This window comes from Hylobates moloch, unplaced genomic scaffold (assembly GCF_009828535.3).
Source record: "Hylobates moloch isolate HMO894 unplaced genomic scaffold, HMol_V3 SCAFFOLD_1, whole genome shotgun sequence".
NCBI lineage: Eukaryota > Metazoa > Chordata > Mammalia > Primates > Hylobatidae > Hylobates > Hylobates moloch.
Window position 1 is genome coordinate 71355797 of NW_026652276.1, and position 17644 is coordinate 71373440.

At 39.1% G+C, this 17644-nt stretch overlaps 2 protein-coding genes across 4 annotated transcripts in view; both read left to right on the forward strand.

The window, feature by feature from the left end:
* Positions 1 to 17644, forward strand: part of TLK1 (tousled like kinase 1) — a 176792-nt gene that overhangs the window by 39121 nt on the left and 120027 nt on the right. For all 3 annotated transcript variants that reach the window (XM_032755418.2, XM_032755419.2, XM_058441275.1), the window contains exon 2: positions 10332 to 10450. In XM_032755418.2, the coding sequence (XP_032611309.1) occupies positions 10332 to 10450 (119 nt within the window). The remainder of the gene's footprint in view (positions 1 to 10331; positions 10451 to 17644) is intronic.
* Positions 3984 to 4743, forward strand: LOC131383864 (uncharacterized). Its single transcript, XM_058441277.1, is given in 2 exon segments — positions 3984 to 4520; positions 4523 to 4743. Coding segments are annotated over 2 exon segments (495 nt in total). The 5' UTR covers positions 3984 to 4246.

Consider the following 17644-nt stretch of genomic DNA (forward strand, 5'->3'; position numbering starts at 1 on the left):
TGTGTGGGAGTTTAAGTCCCTTTGTAGGTCACTGAGGACTTGCTTTATGAATCTGGGTGCTCCTGTGTTGGGTGCATATATATTTAGGATAGTTAGCTCTTCTTGTTGAATTGATCCCTTTACCATTATGTAATGGCCTTCTTTGTCTCTTTTGATCTTTGTTGGTTTAAAGTCTATTTTATCAGAGACTAGGATTGCAACCCCTGCCTTTTTTTGTTTTCCAGTTGCTTGATAGATCTTCCTCCATCCCTTTATTTTGAGTCTATGTGTGTCTCTGCACGTGAGATGGGTTTCCTGAATACAGCACACTGATGGGTCCTGACTCCTTATCCAGTTTGCCAGTCTGTGTCTTTTGATTGGAGCATTTAGCCCATTTACATTTAACGTTAATATTGTTATGTGTGAATCTGATCCTGTCATTATGATGTTAGTTGGTTATTTTGCTCGTTAGTTGCTATAGTTTCTTCCTAGCCTCGATGGTCTTTACAATTTGGCATGTTTTTGCAGTGGCTGGAACCGGTTGTTCCTTTCCATGTTTAGTGCTTCCTTCAGGAGCTCTTTTAGGGCAGGCCTGGTGGTGACAAAATCACTCAGCGTTTGCTTGTCTGTAAAGTATTTTATTTCTCCTTCACTTATGAAGCTTAGTTTGGCGGGATAGGAAATTCTGGGTTGAAAATTCTTTTCTTTAAGAATGTTGAATATCGGCCCCCACTCTCTTCTGGCTTGTAGAGTTTCTGCTGAGAGATCAGCTGTTAGTCTGATGGGCTTCCCTTTGTGGGTAACCCGACCTTTCTCTCTGGCTGCCCTTAACATTTTTTCCTTCATTTCAACTTTGGTGAATCTGACAATTATGTGTCTTGGAGTTGCCCTTCTCGAGGAGTATCTTTGTGGCGTTCTCTGTATTTCCTGAATCTGAATGCTGGCCTGCCTTGCTAGATTGGGGAAGTTCTCCTGGATAATATCTTGCAGAGTGTTTTCCAACTTGGTTCCATTCTCCCCATCATTTTCAGGTACACCAATCAGACGTAGGTTTGGTCTTTTCACATAGTCCCAAATTTCTTGGAGGCTTTGTTCATTTCTTTTTATTCTTTTTTCTCTAAACTTCCCTTCTCTCTTCATTTCATTCATTTCATCTTCCATCAGTGATACCCTTTCTTCCAGTTGATCGCATCTGCTACTGAGGCTTCTGCAATCTTCGCGTAGTTCTCGAAACTTGGCTTTCAGCTCCATCAGCTCCTTTAAGCCCTTCTCTCCATTGGTTATTCTAGTTATCCATCCTTCTAATTTTTTTTCAAAGTTTTTAACTTCTTTGGTATTGTTTTGAATTTCCTCTCGTAGCTCAGAGTAGTTTGATCATCTGAAGCCTTCTTCTCTCAACTCATCAAAGTCATCCTCCATCCAGCTTTGTTCCGTTGCTGGTGAGGAACTGCGTTCCTTTGGAGGAGGAGAGGTGCTCTGTTTTTTAGAGTTTCCAGTTTTTCTGCTCTGTTTTTTCCCCATCTTTGTGGTTTTATCTACTTTTTGTCTTTGGTGATGGTGATGTACAGATGGGTTTTTGGTGTTGAAGTCCTTTCTGTTTGTTAGTTTTCCTTCTACCAGACAGGACCCTCAGCTGCAGGTCTGTTGGAGTTTACTAGAGGTCCACTCCAGACCCTGTTTGGCTGGGTGTCAGCAGCGGTGGCTGCAGAACAGCGGATTTTCGTGAGACCACAAATTCAGCTGTCTGATAGTTCCTCTGAAAGTTTTGTCTCAGAGGAGTACCCGGTTGAATGAGGTGTCAGTCTGACCCTACTGGGGGGGTGCCTCCCAGTTAGGCTGCTCAGGGGTGAGGGACCCACTTTAGGAGGCAGTCTGTCTGTTCTCAGTTCTCCAGCTGCGTGCTGGGAGAACCACTACTCTCTTCAAAGCTGTCAGTCAGACAGGGGCATTTAAGTCTGTGGAGGTTCTTTGCTGAGTTTTTGTTTGTCTGTGCCCTGCCCCCAGAGGTGGAGCCTACAGAGGCAGGCAGGCCTCCTTGAGCTGTGGTGGGCTCCACCCAGTTTGAGCTTCCTGGCTGCTTTGTTTACCTAAGCAAGCCTGGGCAATGGCGGGCGCCCCTCCCCCAGCCTCGCTGCCGCCTTGCAGCTTGATCTCAGACTGCTGTGCTAGCAATCAGCGAGACTCCGTGGGCATAGGACCCTCCCAGCCAGGTGCGGGACACAATCTCCTAGTGTGCCGTTTTCCAGGCCCATTGGAAAAGCGCAGTATTAGGATGGGACTGACCCGATATTCCAGGTGCCGTCTGTTTCCCCTTTCTTTGACTAGGAAAGGGAACTCCCTGACCCCTTGCGCTTCCCGAGTGAGGCAATGCCTCGCCCTGCTTCGGCTCGAGCACAGTGCGCTTCACCGACTGTCCTGCACCCGCTGTTAGGCACTCCCTAGTGAGATGAAACCAGTACCTCAAGCAGAAATGCAGAAATCACCCGTCTTCTGTGTCGCTGGGGCTGGGAGCTGGAGACCGGAGCTGTTCCTATTCGGCCATCTTGGCTCCACCCTGAATTTCATTTTCTATTCATAAATAAAGTGTTATTGGAACACAGCTGCTTTTGCTTTATAATGGCAGAGCTGGGGAGTTTTGACAGAAACTGTATATGGCATTCTCATTACTTCAAGCTACTGTTTGGTGTACCACAAATTTCAGTGCTGCCATTATTGCTTGACAGTGTTTTGAGTGCCACATCTGTGACCAGATTGCAATTTTTTATTTTATTTATTTATTTATTACCACTGTGTATCCATCATGTCAAAAAAAGGAAAGAAGAGAAAAAGACATGCTTTTAAGGCACATTGGAATGTGGGTTATTTTGTTATTGAATTTAATAGCAAACATTGCTCTTATTATGAAGTGACACTAGAGCTGCAATAGAAGAGTACGATATACATGAAAGTAACTAGACTAATATACTACACTATGTCTAACTCTCAGGAAAGCAATAGAAAAATTACAAAACTTAAAAATGGAATATCTCATCACAGCATGATTTCTTCATAAAAATGAAAATGAGGCTGCCACCAAAATAAGTTTCCGAGTGGCTTATTTGCCAAGCAAGGAAAGCCATTTACTGATGTTGAGTTAAATTGTATTTTATTGAAGCAGTCAAAAAAATTATGTCCAGAGAAAATAAACTTGTTTTAGGCTATTAGCTTTTTGGCAAGCACAGTTGATTTAAGAGTTGGGGACATTTGAAGCAACATCACTAGTCAATTAAAAAACAAGGCAAATGATTTGGAGTGGTTTTTCTTGGCTCTTGATGAGCCGGCAGATGTTATTGATACAATTCAGTTGTTCTTTATTCAAGGAGTCAATGCCAAGTTTGAAGTGGCAGAAAAGTTGGCCTCTGAATAGTCTGTGCAGAAGAACTACAGGCAAGAATATTTTCAAAGCTGAGAAAACACTAAGTACAATCTGAAGTGGAATCTGCTAGGATGTGCTGCAAGCGGTGGTGATAGAATACATACGGAGCAGAAAAAGGCTCAGTTGGACTAATTTACAAAGCTTGTAAAACTGAGGAGTTCACAGTTTATGGTTATTCATTGTTATTCATCGGCAGATACCTTGCAGAAAATATTTCCATCTATCCATGTGTGTTACTGAATCAGTACTGTCAACTGTGAAGTCAGTTTGCTCTTTTGGACTTAACTGGCATCAGCTGCATTAATTTTTGTTAGAAACAGAGGACGAATATCCTGACTGGCTTAGAAGTGGTAAAGTATTTTTTCGCAATTGTTTGAGCTAAAGGCTGAGATTGAAATTTTTTTTAACAAAGAGACCTGTCCTCAACTGCTATTAAATACTAATTAGCTTTGGAAATTAGCTTTTTGTGAAGATAGGGTGATGTTTTTAAAATGAATTTAACCTAAGCTTTCAAGGCAAAATAGTGCCTATATATGAAAGACTGTGGTAAAGTCATTTCAGTGGCAACTGATATTCAAATCCCAAATGATTTCAGGCTGCTTTATGTATTTCTCAAGCTGTCAAAGAAGTTAGATCGTCATTCCCACATAAATATGGGTGGACGTATTTTCTAGTCTCAAACTGTAGTTCCCACAGCATTTTTCAGAAGTTGACACAAATGCACAGAAAGTTCCATATTTCAAAAATTTGTTTAATTTTGCAGTGGAGAAACTTCCTACCTAACCTTGAATTGGAAGTAATTAATCCGCACTGTGATGACATACTGAAAGGCAAATATCAAATGAAGAACCAATGGATAACTGCCTTCCCAGTAATGAATATGCTCAATTAAAATCATGCTTGTGGGTTAATATCAATATTTGGCAATATCTGTTTCTGTTAAAAGACATTTTCATAGACAAATACATACAGTCTCATTACAGATCAATGTTTTTGTGTTTGTTTGTTTTTAAGCAAAAGTGCTCTCATTCTGTGCCCAGGCTGGAGTACAGTGGCACAGTCATGACTCACTGCAAGCCTATACCTCCTGGGCCCAAGCGCTCCTCCTACCTCAGCCTCCTGAGAGCTGGGACCATAGGTGCATACCACCACACCTTAGGTTTTATTTTTTTAATTTTTGTAGAGACAGGGTCTGCCCATGTTGCCCAGGCTGGTCTTGAACTCTTGGGCTCAAACAATCCACCTGTCTTGGCCTCCCAAAGTGTTGTGATTACAGACGTGAGCCACTGCGTTTAACCTACAGATCAATATTAACAGATGAGGCCAGGCATGGTGGCTCATGCCTGTAATCCCAGCACTTTAGGAGGCACAGGTGGGCTGATCACTTGAGATTGGGAGTTCAAAAACAGCCTGGCCAACATGGTGAAACCCTGTTTCTACTAAAAAAAAGATACAAAAATTAGCCAGGCATGGTGGCATGTGCCTGTAATCCCAGCTACTTGGGAGGCTGAGGTGGGAGAATCTCTTGAACCTGGGAGGCGGAGGTTGTAGTGAGCTGAGATCGTGCTGCTGCACTCCAGGCTGGGCAACAGAGCAAGACTCTCTCTCAAAACAAAATTTAACAGATGAGTATTTGTAATAGATTTTGATGATAGGAAACCCCAATTAAGTGAGGTGCTATCTTCTCAAAAAGAATTTCATTTTTTTCATTAGCAAATTTTTGTTTAAAAAAAAGTGTGTGTGTGTGTGTGTGTGTGTGTATTTATTTATTTATTTTGTCATATAGGGTCTTCTCTTGTCACCCAGGCTGGAGTGAAGTGGTGTGATCTTGGCTCACTGCAACCTCTACCTCCTGGGTTCAAGTGATTCTTGTGCCTCACCCTCCTAAGTAGCTGGGATTACAGGCACCCACCACCACGCCTGGCTAATTTTTGTATTTTTAGTAGAGATGGGGTTTCACCATGTTGGCCAGGCTGGTCTTGAACTCCTGACCTCAAGTGATCCGCCCTCCTCAGCCTCCCAACATACTGGGATTATAGATGTGAGCCACTGCACTTGGCCTATTATAAAATATTATACTCATTATTGTATCTTGAATTTTGTCAATAAAAAGTTTTTAGAAATTGTTTCTGTATCCAGCCTGGGTGACAGAGTGTCTCCAAAAAAAAAAAAATTGTTTCTGTCTTGTTATGTAAGTATCTATATGATTTTGCCTATTGGCCAGCAAAGACTAAAATATTTGTGACTGGGCCCTTTACAGAAAAAGTTACAGATCCATGTTCTACAGAAGTACTTCTGAAACATGAATGTATATAGTAATTACTGGGGATCTTGTTAAGATGCAGATTCTGGCTTGGTTGGTTTGTGGAGGAACCCATGATTTTGCATTTCTTATAAGCATCTTGGTGATACAGTTGCTGCTGGGCTCATGCACTGTAGTTTGAGTAGCAAGGCTCTACTGTTTAGGATTAACATTTGCTAAGCACCTATTATGTGCCAGGAATTACACCAGGGGCTCTTGAGTATATTGGCCTTTAAAATATCTTATTAGGGCCGGGCGCGGTGGCTCACGCCTGTAATCCCAGCACTTTGGGAGGCTGAGGTGGGCAATTCACGAGGTCAAGAGATCGAGACCATCCTGGCCAATGTGGTGCATCCTGGCCAACATGGTGAAACCCCGTCTTTACTAAAAACACAAAAATTAGCTGGGCGTGGTGGTGAGCACCTGTAGTCCCAGCCACTCAGGAGTCTGAGGCAGGAGAATCACTTGAACCCAGGAGGCGGAGGTTGCAGTGAGCCGAGATTGCACCATTGCACTCCAGCCTGGCGACAGAGCGAGACTCTGTCTCAAGAAACAAACAAACAAAAAGTAATTAGAAGGTGTTAAGAATTAAGGAGAGATTGTGCTTTTAAGAGTTTTTGGTTAGAAACCCATTTGTTCTTGGGTGCATAATTTCCTGTAAGACCTCATGAAGAGGGTTGAGGTCCTAGAGGAAGCTATATATCGGAGAAAAACAATAGGAAACAAAATATATTATTATTTACTGATCTAGGTCAAAGCAGGGCCCCATGCCCTCATCTTCCATGGTAAATTTCAGTGTGCCATCAACCAGTTACCAAGTCAAAGAGTAGGCATAGTATATAGCACATATATGCTTTATAAATGTTTTCTTCCAATCTGTTGTTTGCCTTTTCATTTTGTAACCATGTTCTTTTGAACTAGCACCATTTTAAATTTTTGATGAAGTCCAATTTATTGAATTAAGAACTTGTGAGTATTATTTGAGACAGGTTCTCGCTGTGTCACCCAGCCTGGAGTGCAGTGGTGCAATCTTGGCTCACTGCAGCCTCGACGTCCTGGACTCAAGCAGTCCTCCCACCTCAGCTCCTTAGTAGCTGGAACTACAGATGCTCACTGCCACACCCAGCTAATTTTTGTATTTTTTGTAGAGACAGGGTTTTGCCATGTTGCTCAGGCTGATCTTGAGCTCCTGGACTCAAGTGATTCTCTTTGCCTTGGCCTCCCAAAGTGCTGGGATTATAGGCAGGCGCCACCACACCTAATTTTTTTTTTTAATTGTGGCAAAATATAAAATTTACCATGTGAACTATTTTTAAATGTAAAGTTCAGTGGTATTAAGTACATTCATATTGTGCTACCATCACCGCTATTCATCTGTAGAAATTTTCCGTCTTCCTCAGCTGAAACTCTGTACCCATTAAATACTAACTTCCCATTCCACCACACCCCCAACCCCTGGCAACCATCTTTTGTGACTGGCTTATTTTACTTAGCTTAGTGTCTTCAGAGTTCTCCGTGTTGTAGCGTGCACTCATATTTTCTTCATTTTTCAGGCTGAATAATATTCCATTGTATGTAGATACCACATTTTGTTTATCCATTCATCTGTTGATAGCCACTTGGATTGCTTCTACCTTTAGGCTAATGTGAATAATGCTGCTGTAAATGTGTTTGTACAAATACCTGTTTGAGCCATTGCTTTCGCTTGTATTGGTTATATACTCAGAAGTGAAATTACTGGATCATATGGTAATTCAGTATTTAATTTTTTGAGGAACCACTATACTGTTTTGCACAGCGGCCGCACCATTTTATGTTCCCACCAGCAATGCACAAGGATTCCAATTTCTCCACATCCTCACTAGCACTTGTATATTTGGGGTTTTAGTTTTTGATAACAGCCATCCTAATGGGTATGAAGTGGTATCTCACTATGATTTTGATTTGCATTTCCCTCATGATTAACGTTGAGCATATTTTGATGTGCTTATTGGTCATTTGCATATCTTCTTTGGAAAAATTTCTATTCCAGTCTTTTGCCCATTTTTTAATTGTTTTGTTTTTGTTATTGAGTTTTAGAAGTTCTTTATATATTCTGGATATCAGTCCTTTATCAGATATATAATTTTCAGATATTTTTTCCATTCTGTGGGTTGCCATCTCACTCTGTTGATTGTGTCCTTTTAGGCACAAAAGTTTTTAATTTTGATGAAGTCCAACTTACCTATTTTCCTTCCGTCCTTTTTTTTTTCTGATGGAGTCCCACTCCGTCATCCAGGCTGGAGTGCAGTGGTACGACCTTGGTTCACTGCAGCCTTTGCCTCCTGGGTTCAAGTGATTCTCTTGCCTCAGCCTCCTGAGTAGCTGAGATTACAGGCACACACCACCATGCTTGGCTAATTTTTTTGTATTTTTTGTAGAGACGTTTAGTAGAGATGTTGGCCAGGCTAGTCTCGAACTGCTGACCTCAAGTGATCTGCCGGCCTCGGCCTCCCAAAGTGCTGGGATTTCAGGCATGAGCCACTGTACCTGGCCCTATTTTTTCTTTAGTTGCCTGTGCTTTTGGTGTTAGATCAAAGAAACCATTGCTAAATTCAGTGCCACGAAGCTTTATCCATATGTTTTCTTCTAAGAGTTAGAAAGTTTTAGGTCTTATATTCAGGCATTTGATCCATTTTGAGTTAATTTTTTTTATATGGTTAAAGTAAGAATCCAACTCAATTTATTTGCATGTGGATATCCAGTTTTCCCTGCACCATTTGTTGAAAAGACTGATCTTTCTTCACTGAATGGTGTTGGTGTTCTTACTGAAAATCATTTCACGTAAGGGTTTATTTTCTGGTCTCCCTGTTTTATCCCATTGCTCTATATATATGTCTGTCTTTATGCCAGTACCATATTCTTATTTTTAAAATGTGATTTAATGTTTTCAAAATAGTCCCGTGCCAGGGAACGATTGATAGTTTTTTATAAAGCAAAACTTCAATAGATTGTAAGTTTCAGTGCCAAGCTTAAGACTTTGCAGACCTGGCATATAATAGGTGTTTGATTTGAGAATCATGTTTGAAGCCGAAGGAGATCTGAAAAGAAAACAGAAGGCCGTGGGGAATATTTGCAGTTAAGAGAGAACAAGAAGGTGGTGGGGGGAACAGGTGTGGCTGAATTATGAAAACTAGAACTGTTGATGTTTTTGCTTTGGTTTTTCCTCTCAATAAAGGAATAATACACAGTTTCTGATGTAATAGCAGGAAGAGAAAAAAATGAAGCATTGATGATACTAAGGAAGATATGGTTATAAACCAGTTTAAGGGAAGAATTAAATGATAGTACAGTAAAATTGAAGCTAAGGTAGACTTCTAAAAAGACATAAGTGAGGGCAGAAGGAGACAAGGAGTGAGTGGATGCCAGAGAGGTAGGGTACTTGTGAATACAAGATTTCTTGGATGTCAAGAAGGAATGAGGTCAAAAGCAAGTGTTAAAAGGCTTTAGCTTTTTAGAGGGATTTACCTCTTTTTTTGAGCTAGAAGAAGTAGACAGAGGAAGGTGTATTTTCAGGTACAGGGATCCAAATAAGCATGAAAGAGTGGCCAGCATCCATCTAGTCCTCTGTCCAGGTGAGGATAAAAAGAAAGGGAATTTCAAAAGATAAGATCTATAGGAGTAGTTGTTAACCTTTAGGAGAGGAATGTCAGGATGTGTGGAAGGAGCTAGTATAGTTCAAAAATGTTCCCCAAGTCATTCTGGATTCTCGTAATATCCTTACCTGCTCCCTTTGAGAGCCATTCATTTATGTCACTTCTGGGGTTTTTGTTAGAAGAGAATTAGCAGACATAGATAAAGTAATTTTTAAGAATTTGTTTGAACTTCATCTAGACTTTGGAGTGCTTTAGTCTACGTAATAACGATAACATCAGAGTGTTAAATTTTTCCCCTTAATTTTCAAGGTGGTTTAATAATAGTAAGTGTTACTTCAGTCATCTGTGTGTATGGTAAACGTGTCTGTGTTTCATTTACCTGTTGGAAACTATCAACCGTACAAAAAATCTTAAGGATTGTGACAATAATAAAACAGTTCTTTATATTTAAAATGTAGTTAGTTATATAAGATATACATAAAATAATTAAGTGGTAATGTCGCATAGTTACAATTCTGGGTATGCTTAGAATAGGGAGATTACATTAGGAGAGTAGTATTTTTTAAACTATGGACCCATGGTCCATTGTTGGTTTATGAAATCAATTTAATTGCTATTTACTAGTGTCACCTCACCCTTTTATAAGTGGACTAGAATAGGCTAGAAAATAGATGTTGTACAGGACTGTTACTACTGCATTGCAGTAAGATTTGGTATTCTGTGAAACTTTTAAATATGTGAATGTTTGTAACTGTGTACTAAATTAGATGGAAAATATATTTCTTTCTGTGAGTTGCAGCCAAAAGTGTTGGAAATCCATTGTAGAATGTTTTGATAAGTTGATGTGTACATTTAAAAATAAAGTCTCTCAATTTTGTCTGCTTGTAGCATTCATTCCTAAATTTTTAACATCTTAACTAATCACATATATATTTGTGTAAGTATAAAGTATACACACATACATATATATGTGTACATATATATATTTTTTTCTTAATAGGTGCAATGGATGAGCTTCATAGTCTGGATCCAAGAAGGCAAGAGTTATTGGAAGCTAGATTTACTGGAGTTGCAAGTGGGAGCACTGGAAGTACGGGCAGTTGCAGTGTTGGAGCTAAAGTGAGCAAAATTCTCATCTTTATTTGACAGTCTTTCTTTCTATTAAATGATCTAAAATAGTATGTAAAGGATTCCTAAATATGTGCTTAACAGCAAATGTAACTTTTATAATGTGTAGAATAAGATCAGTGTTCATAAATGCGTTTTTAATGTAGTATACCATATTTCAGGGGCGTTATAATACAGCATAATATGTTTCAGGGATAAAAAGGAGTTTGGTAGATTGTACTGCCTGTCTCCCACTATGAACTTTCTTATCCTGCCTGCCCTTATTATCCATGGTCCTATCTGTACATCTAATCCACTGTTTCTAACTGCTGCATAAAACTTTAATAGTGTATATCTTTTAGGCCAGGAGTCCTCAACCCCTGGGCCAAGGACCAGTACCAGTCCTGTTAGTAACCTGGCCGCACAGCAGGAGGTGAGCGGCAGGAGAGTGAGCATTACTGCCTGAGCTCCACCTGTTAGATTCGGCAGCGTTAGATTCTCATAGGAGCATGAACTCTATTGTGAACTGTGCACTTGTGAGGGATCCAGGTTGTGCACTCCTTATGAGAATCTAATGCCTGATATGAGGTGGAACAGTTTCATCTCTAAACCATTCCCCACCCCACCTCCACCTTCCCTCTTTTTTCATGGAAAAATTGTCTTCCATGAAACTGATCCTGGATGCCAAAAAGGTTAGGTATTGCTGTGTTCAGCCTTTCAATGATAGACCCAGATTGTCTACCTCAAACTGTGATGAGTTTTCATGTACCTGGGCTCTTACAGACCTTTGTGACCGTTTATTTAGGATGTATTCCCAAGAGCACAGTTGCTAGATCATAGAGTATGTATAGACTGAAATTGGATAAATACAAGGTTGCTATTCAGAACAGTTGTACTAATCTGCATTTTCAGCAGAGTGCATGAGTATTTCTGTATTTCCATGTCGCAGAAACACTTGACACCATCCACATTCCTCATTTAAGTATAAAATATCTTCTTGTTTTACTTGTACCATCAATTATTTTGAGCATTTCTTCTTTTTTTTTTTTTGAGGGAGTCTCACTTTGTCACCCAGGCTGGAGTGCAGTGGCACAATCTTGGCTCACTGCAACCTCTGCCTCCTAGGTTCAAGCGATTCTCCTGCCTCAGCCTCCCAAGTAGCTGGGATTACAGGTGCGTACCACCACGCCTGGCTAATTTTTGTATTTTTAGTAGAGACGGAGTTTCACCGTGCTGGCCAGGCTGGTCTTGAACTCCTGACTGCAGGTGATCCACCCACCTCGGCCTCCCAAAGTGCTGGGATTACAGGCGTGAGCCACCACGCTTGGCCTATTTTGAGCATTTCTTTGTATGCCTGTTAGCTTATTGGGAGTCTTAGAAATTATTTTAATTCTTTGTCTGTTTTTATATTAGTATTACTTTCTTTTTTAACTGATTTTCCCATGTTCCATGTATATTCTACATGTTGATTTCTTGTTGACTTCATACATCGTAAGTAATTTCCCCCACTTTGTCATATGTCTCTTACTTTGTTCATGGTCTCTGTTGAACTGGAGTTGTGTGAATTCATAGCACATTGAACTCTCTAAATTTGTTGTAATCAGTCTCACCAATTTTTTGCCTTACGGTTTGTATCTCCAAAGTTTTGACTAACTCTTGGTATTTAACAAAAATAAGCATCACCATTAACCATTTGGGTCAAATAGACCTTTTTGTATTTTTATATTTATAAGTTATTTTACTACTAATTTATAGACACAGGAATGAAAGTATTATGAAAAACAACTTTATTAGATATTTTAATAAGAATTACATTGTACATCTCTTTGTATCAAGTAAATTTTGGCTCATAAACATAAAAGATGAAAGAATACTGTGATGTGTCCTTTGAGCATAATGAGGTGGTCCAGAATATGGTTGCAGAATATTACATAATGCAGTCCTTACTGTGTTTTCTTTTTTTCCTTAGAAATATATTGTTCAATTCATTGATTCTTGAATTTGAGAAAATTCGTCTAGCATTATGTTACCTGATTATGTGAGATTTTACAAATAGTTATCACCACCATCAGCTTCAGAGTCTAGACATGCTACTGTTGGTGTTTATATTTTCTGATTCATCTAATAATTGTAAGATGTATTCCTCTGTCATTTTCTTCTCTTGGCCATTGTGGGTGGAAAATGAAAATTTTTGAATTCTTAGGTGGAGTCAGTGAAAGCTAACATTGGACTACAAAGATGGTATTCTAGTCTTTCAAAAATATTCTTAAAAGGCCGGGCGCGGTGGCTCACGCCTGTAATCCCAGCACTTTGGGAGGCCGAGGTGGGCGGGTCACCTGAGGTCAGGAGTTGAAGACCGGCCTCAACATGGAGAAACCCTGTCTCTACTAAAAATACAAAAAAAAATTAGCCAGGCGTGGTGGTGCATGCCTGTAATCCTAGCTACTCGGGAGGCTGAGGCAGGAGAATTGCTTGAACCTGGGAGACAGAGGTTGTGGTGAGCCGAAATCGCGCCATAGCACTCCAGCCTGGGCAACAAGAGTGAAACTCAGGTTCAAAAAAAAAAGTCTTAAAAGATGAAGCAAGATGAAAGATGATGCAGTGCTTGAAAGATAATGGAAGGCAAGAAGAAAACTGAAAGGTGATTTTACTATTGCACCATCCTTTTAGGTTATTAAATCTGTATTTTTCTGTTGTTTCCATAACAAACTAAGTAAACTTAGGAGTTTGAAACAACACAAATTTATTATAGTTTTGTAGGTTAGAAGTCTGTTACTAGTTTTATGGGCTAAAATCAAGGTGTTTATAAGACTGTAATCCTTTTTGGAGGCTCAAGGGGAGGATCAGTTTCCTTGCCTTTCTTAGTTTCTTTCTTCTTCTTTTTTTTTCCCTCTGAGACAGGGTCTCACTCTGTCACTCAGGCTGGAGTGCAGTGGCATGATCTCGGCTCACTGCACCTTCTGCCTCCTGGGGTCAGGTGATCCTCACACCTTAACCTCCCCAGTAGCTGGCAGTACAGGTGCATGCCACCGTGCCTGGCTAATTCTTGTATTTCTAATAGTGAAGAGGTTTCACCTTGTTGCCTAGGCTGGTCTTGAACACCTGGGCTCAGGTGATTTGCCCACCTCGGCCTCCCAAAGTGTTGGAATACAGGTGTGAGCCACTGCACCTGGCCACTTTTTTAATTTCTAGAGGCTGCTGTATCCTTTGGCTTGGCTCTTCCTCCAGTTTCAAAGCCAGCAACAGCCCATCTCCTTGACCATTCTTCCAAAGTTACATCTCCCTCTGACAACAGTCTGGAAAGGTTGGGCCTCTACTTTTATGTACTCATGTGATTAGATTAGACCAACCTAAATAATCTGGGATAATCTCCCCAATTCAAAAGCCTTACCCCTAATCAATTCTGCAAAGTCCTTTTTTTGGCCATGTAAGGTAACATAGTCACAGGCTCTGGAGTTTAGGGCATGTGTATCATTGGGGAAATTATTCTGCCTACCATACACCATCATTCTTCATTTTTTTCTTTGATTTTGTATTTTGTTTTTTAGTATAGTTGGGAATAATTGATGAAAATAATAAGTAATGATGAAGTAATTCCTGGTATGTGATAAATTCAAAATATAGGAAAAATAAGATCTGTAAGATTCCATAATATATTTTAGATTTATGAAAGGGTCCATTTGACATCTGGTAATTGCAAGATGGAATGAGTTTTATTCTATTAACAATAAATATAATTTTTGTTTTTTTGGGTGATCCCTAAGAAAGAATAAAAGTCCTCAAATATCAGTCTTTACAAATAGTTAGAATGGCTCAAAAAAGAAATTCAAAAACTAGAATTTGATCTCATAGACCTTGATGGTATTCTAATTGTTAAATACTGCTTCTCCATCCCTGGGCCATAAAGATATTCTGCAGTTTCTGTTATTAATGTTATAGGTTTACTATCATACTTGCTCTTTAATCCATCTAGGGTTCACCTTTTATATAATATTGGTAGTGATCCAGTTTTATTTTTCTCCGTCTAGTGAACAAGTTTTCTCCACAGTGCTTCTTAAATCATCTTTTTTTAAAATTGATTTGTGATGCCATCTTTATCATACATATGACTTACATAATTAACACATATATGATTTACATATATATGATAAGTATATGTGGGCCGGATGTGGTGGCTCACGCTTGTAATCCCAGCACTTTGGGAGGCCGAGGCTGGTGGATCACTTGAGATCAGGAGTTCAAGACTAGCCTGGTGAACATGGTGGAACCCCATCTCTACTAAAAAATACAAAAAATTAGCTGGGCATGGTGGCAGGTGCCTGTAATCCCAGCTACTCGGGAGGCTGAGGCAGGAGAATTGTTTGAACCCAGGAGGTGGAGGTTGCAGTGAGCCGAGATTGTGCCATTGCACTCCAGCCTGGGTGACAAGAGTGAGACTCTGTCTCAAAAAAAAAAAAAAAAAAAAAAAAACAAGTATATATATGTGGTTGCCATGTATATATAGTATGTAGGTTTGTCTCTGAAATGTCTCTGATGTTCCAGTGATCTGTGTTCTTGTGCTCCAATATCACATTAAAAATACTATCATATTTTGGTATGTATTTTTTATATGGTAGAGTAAAATCTCTCGTTTACTCTTTTTCTAGGGTTGACTTTGTTCTTTATGGATCTTTAGTCCTTCATAAAATTTAAGCATCTCTATATTCTTGATAGCATTTGGGAATTCTTCTATTATAGCTTTTTTTGTGTCTTTTTCCTTAAAATATTCAAATGTAATTTTAATTTTGAATGCATTGAATTTGTAGATTAGGTACTACTAGCATCTTTGTAAGATTAGGTTATCCTATTTAAGTACATGAAATGTCTCCCTGTTTATTCAGTTCTTCTCCCCATGGACTTCTTAGGAATTTTCTGCTGTTAGATCCTTTAAAGTTTGTTGTTAATCTTTTTTAATTATATTTTCTAGTTGATTTTTGCTGGCTTAGGATGCTTTTAATTTTTATAGTTTGGTCTTGTATCTGGCAGTCTTGCTGTTGTTCTCTTTTATTGGTTGTCATGGTTGGTTCTGTAGATTTAAGGGAAATAATTATCTTCCAAAAATGATAGTTTAATCTCTTATATCTTAAATACATATTTTTTCCTTATCTTGGTCATGACCCTTGAATGCTATGTCTTCTTCTTGCTCTAAAAGAGTAATTGTCTAAGGTTTCTTCATTAAGTGTAATGTTTGCTCTGGGTTTCGAGTATATAACTGTGCCCAAATTAAAGAAGAGCCTTTCTATTCCTGGTTAGTTAAGGAGATTTTGTTTGTTTTAAAAATTATAAGTAGTTTTGAACTTATGAAAGTCTTTTTTCAATGTTGATTAAAAGACTCAGATTTTTCTCCTTTGGATTATTAGTATGATAATTTGATAGATTCTTAAAATGTTGAACCTTGTTTGTATTTCTGGGATAAACCATACTTGATATGATATACTACTATTTAAAAAACATTTATCAGGCCAGGCGTGGTGGCTCACACCTGTAATCCCAGCACTTTGGGAGGCCGAAGTGGGTGGATCACGAGGTAAGGAGTTTGAGACCAGCCTGGCCAATATGGTGAAACCCTGTCTCTAGTAAAAATACAAAAATTACCTAGGCATGGTGGTGTTTGCCTGTAGTCCCAGCTACTTGGGAGGCTGAGGCAGGAGAATTGCTTGAACTCGGCAGGCGGAGATTGCAGTGAGCCAAGATCACGCCACTGTACTCCAGCCTGGGCCACAGAGCAAGACTCTGTCTCAAAGAAAACCAAAAACAAACAAACAAAAAAACCCTACCATTTGTTGGATTTAATACATGATAAATTATTTAGGATTTTTACATATATGCTTTAAGAGAAATGAATGTGCCAACTGGAAGAATGTAGTTCAGTGAGTTTTGACAAATGTATATACACTCATGTTATCTACATTCCTCTTAAGATACAGAACATTTTCATTACCCTACCATATCTGTTTTATAATTCACTATCACATTAGCCTCACAAAATGAACTGGGCCCCTTTCACTATTTGTAGTTTTTTCAGCATCCTGTATATGATAGGAAATGTTCATGAGTATATGAGTAGACATGTAAAACTGTCTTGGCCTGGAGCTTGTTTAAAATGGTGCCTTTTTTTTTTTTTTTGGATGCAGGGTCTCACTTTGTCGCCCAGGCTGGAGTGCAGGGGTGTGATCTCGGCTCACTGCAGCCTGTGCCTCCCAGGCTCAAGCAGTCCCTCTATCTCAGCCTCCCAAGTAGCTGGGACTGTAGGTGCTTGCACCATGACATTCGGCTAGTTTTTTGTTGTTGCTGGACTTTTTTTGTGGAGACCAGGTTTTACCATGTACCCAGACTGGTCTCAAACTCTTGACTCAAGTGATCCACCTGTCTTGGCCTCCCAAAGTGCTGGAATTACAGGTGTGAGCCACTGTGCTCAGCCGGAGAGATCTTTTACTGTGATTTTAATTTCTTTAATATTTAGTTCATTAATTCATTTTGTGTAAACTTTTAAACTTATTAGTATATAGTTATAATACTTTAAAAACCTCCTTTGTTATTTTCTTTCTTCATATTCCCTTTTTCTGTTCATCTTGCCAAAGCTTTGTTTAATGAATATTTCAAAGAAACAAATTTTTGTTTTAATTTTTTTCACTGTTATTTTCTTCTCCCTTTTCCCCAGTGATTTCAGCCTTCATAATTTACTTGTTATTTTGGATTTGTCTCTGTGGCTCTTCTTCCAGCTATTGAGTTGAATGTTTAGTTTATTTACTTGTATATAGAAATAATTAACATACAGTAAAATGTGTAGCTCTTATGTGTTCGGTTATGGGACTTTCTCCCCATGGTTTTTATTAAGGTATAATTATCAGTTGGTAAAATTACCCTTTTTTACTATATAGTTCTGTTGTAAGATTTGATAGATGTATATAATTGTGTAACCACCATCACAATTAAGGTGTTAAATAGTTTATTTTGCCAAAATATTTTCCCATACCCCTTTGTAGTCAACTCCTCTAGGTTGCCTCTGGCAACCACTGATATGTTTTCTGTTCTTTTGGTTTAGGTTTTTAAGAAATGCTATATAAATGGATACATATTGCAATATGTACCTTTTTGAGTCTGGCTTCTTTTAACTTAGCATAATACATTCATTTGAGATTGATCCATGTTGTTGGATATTTGACC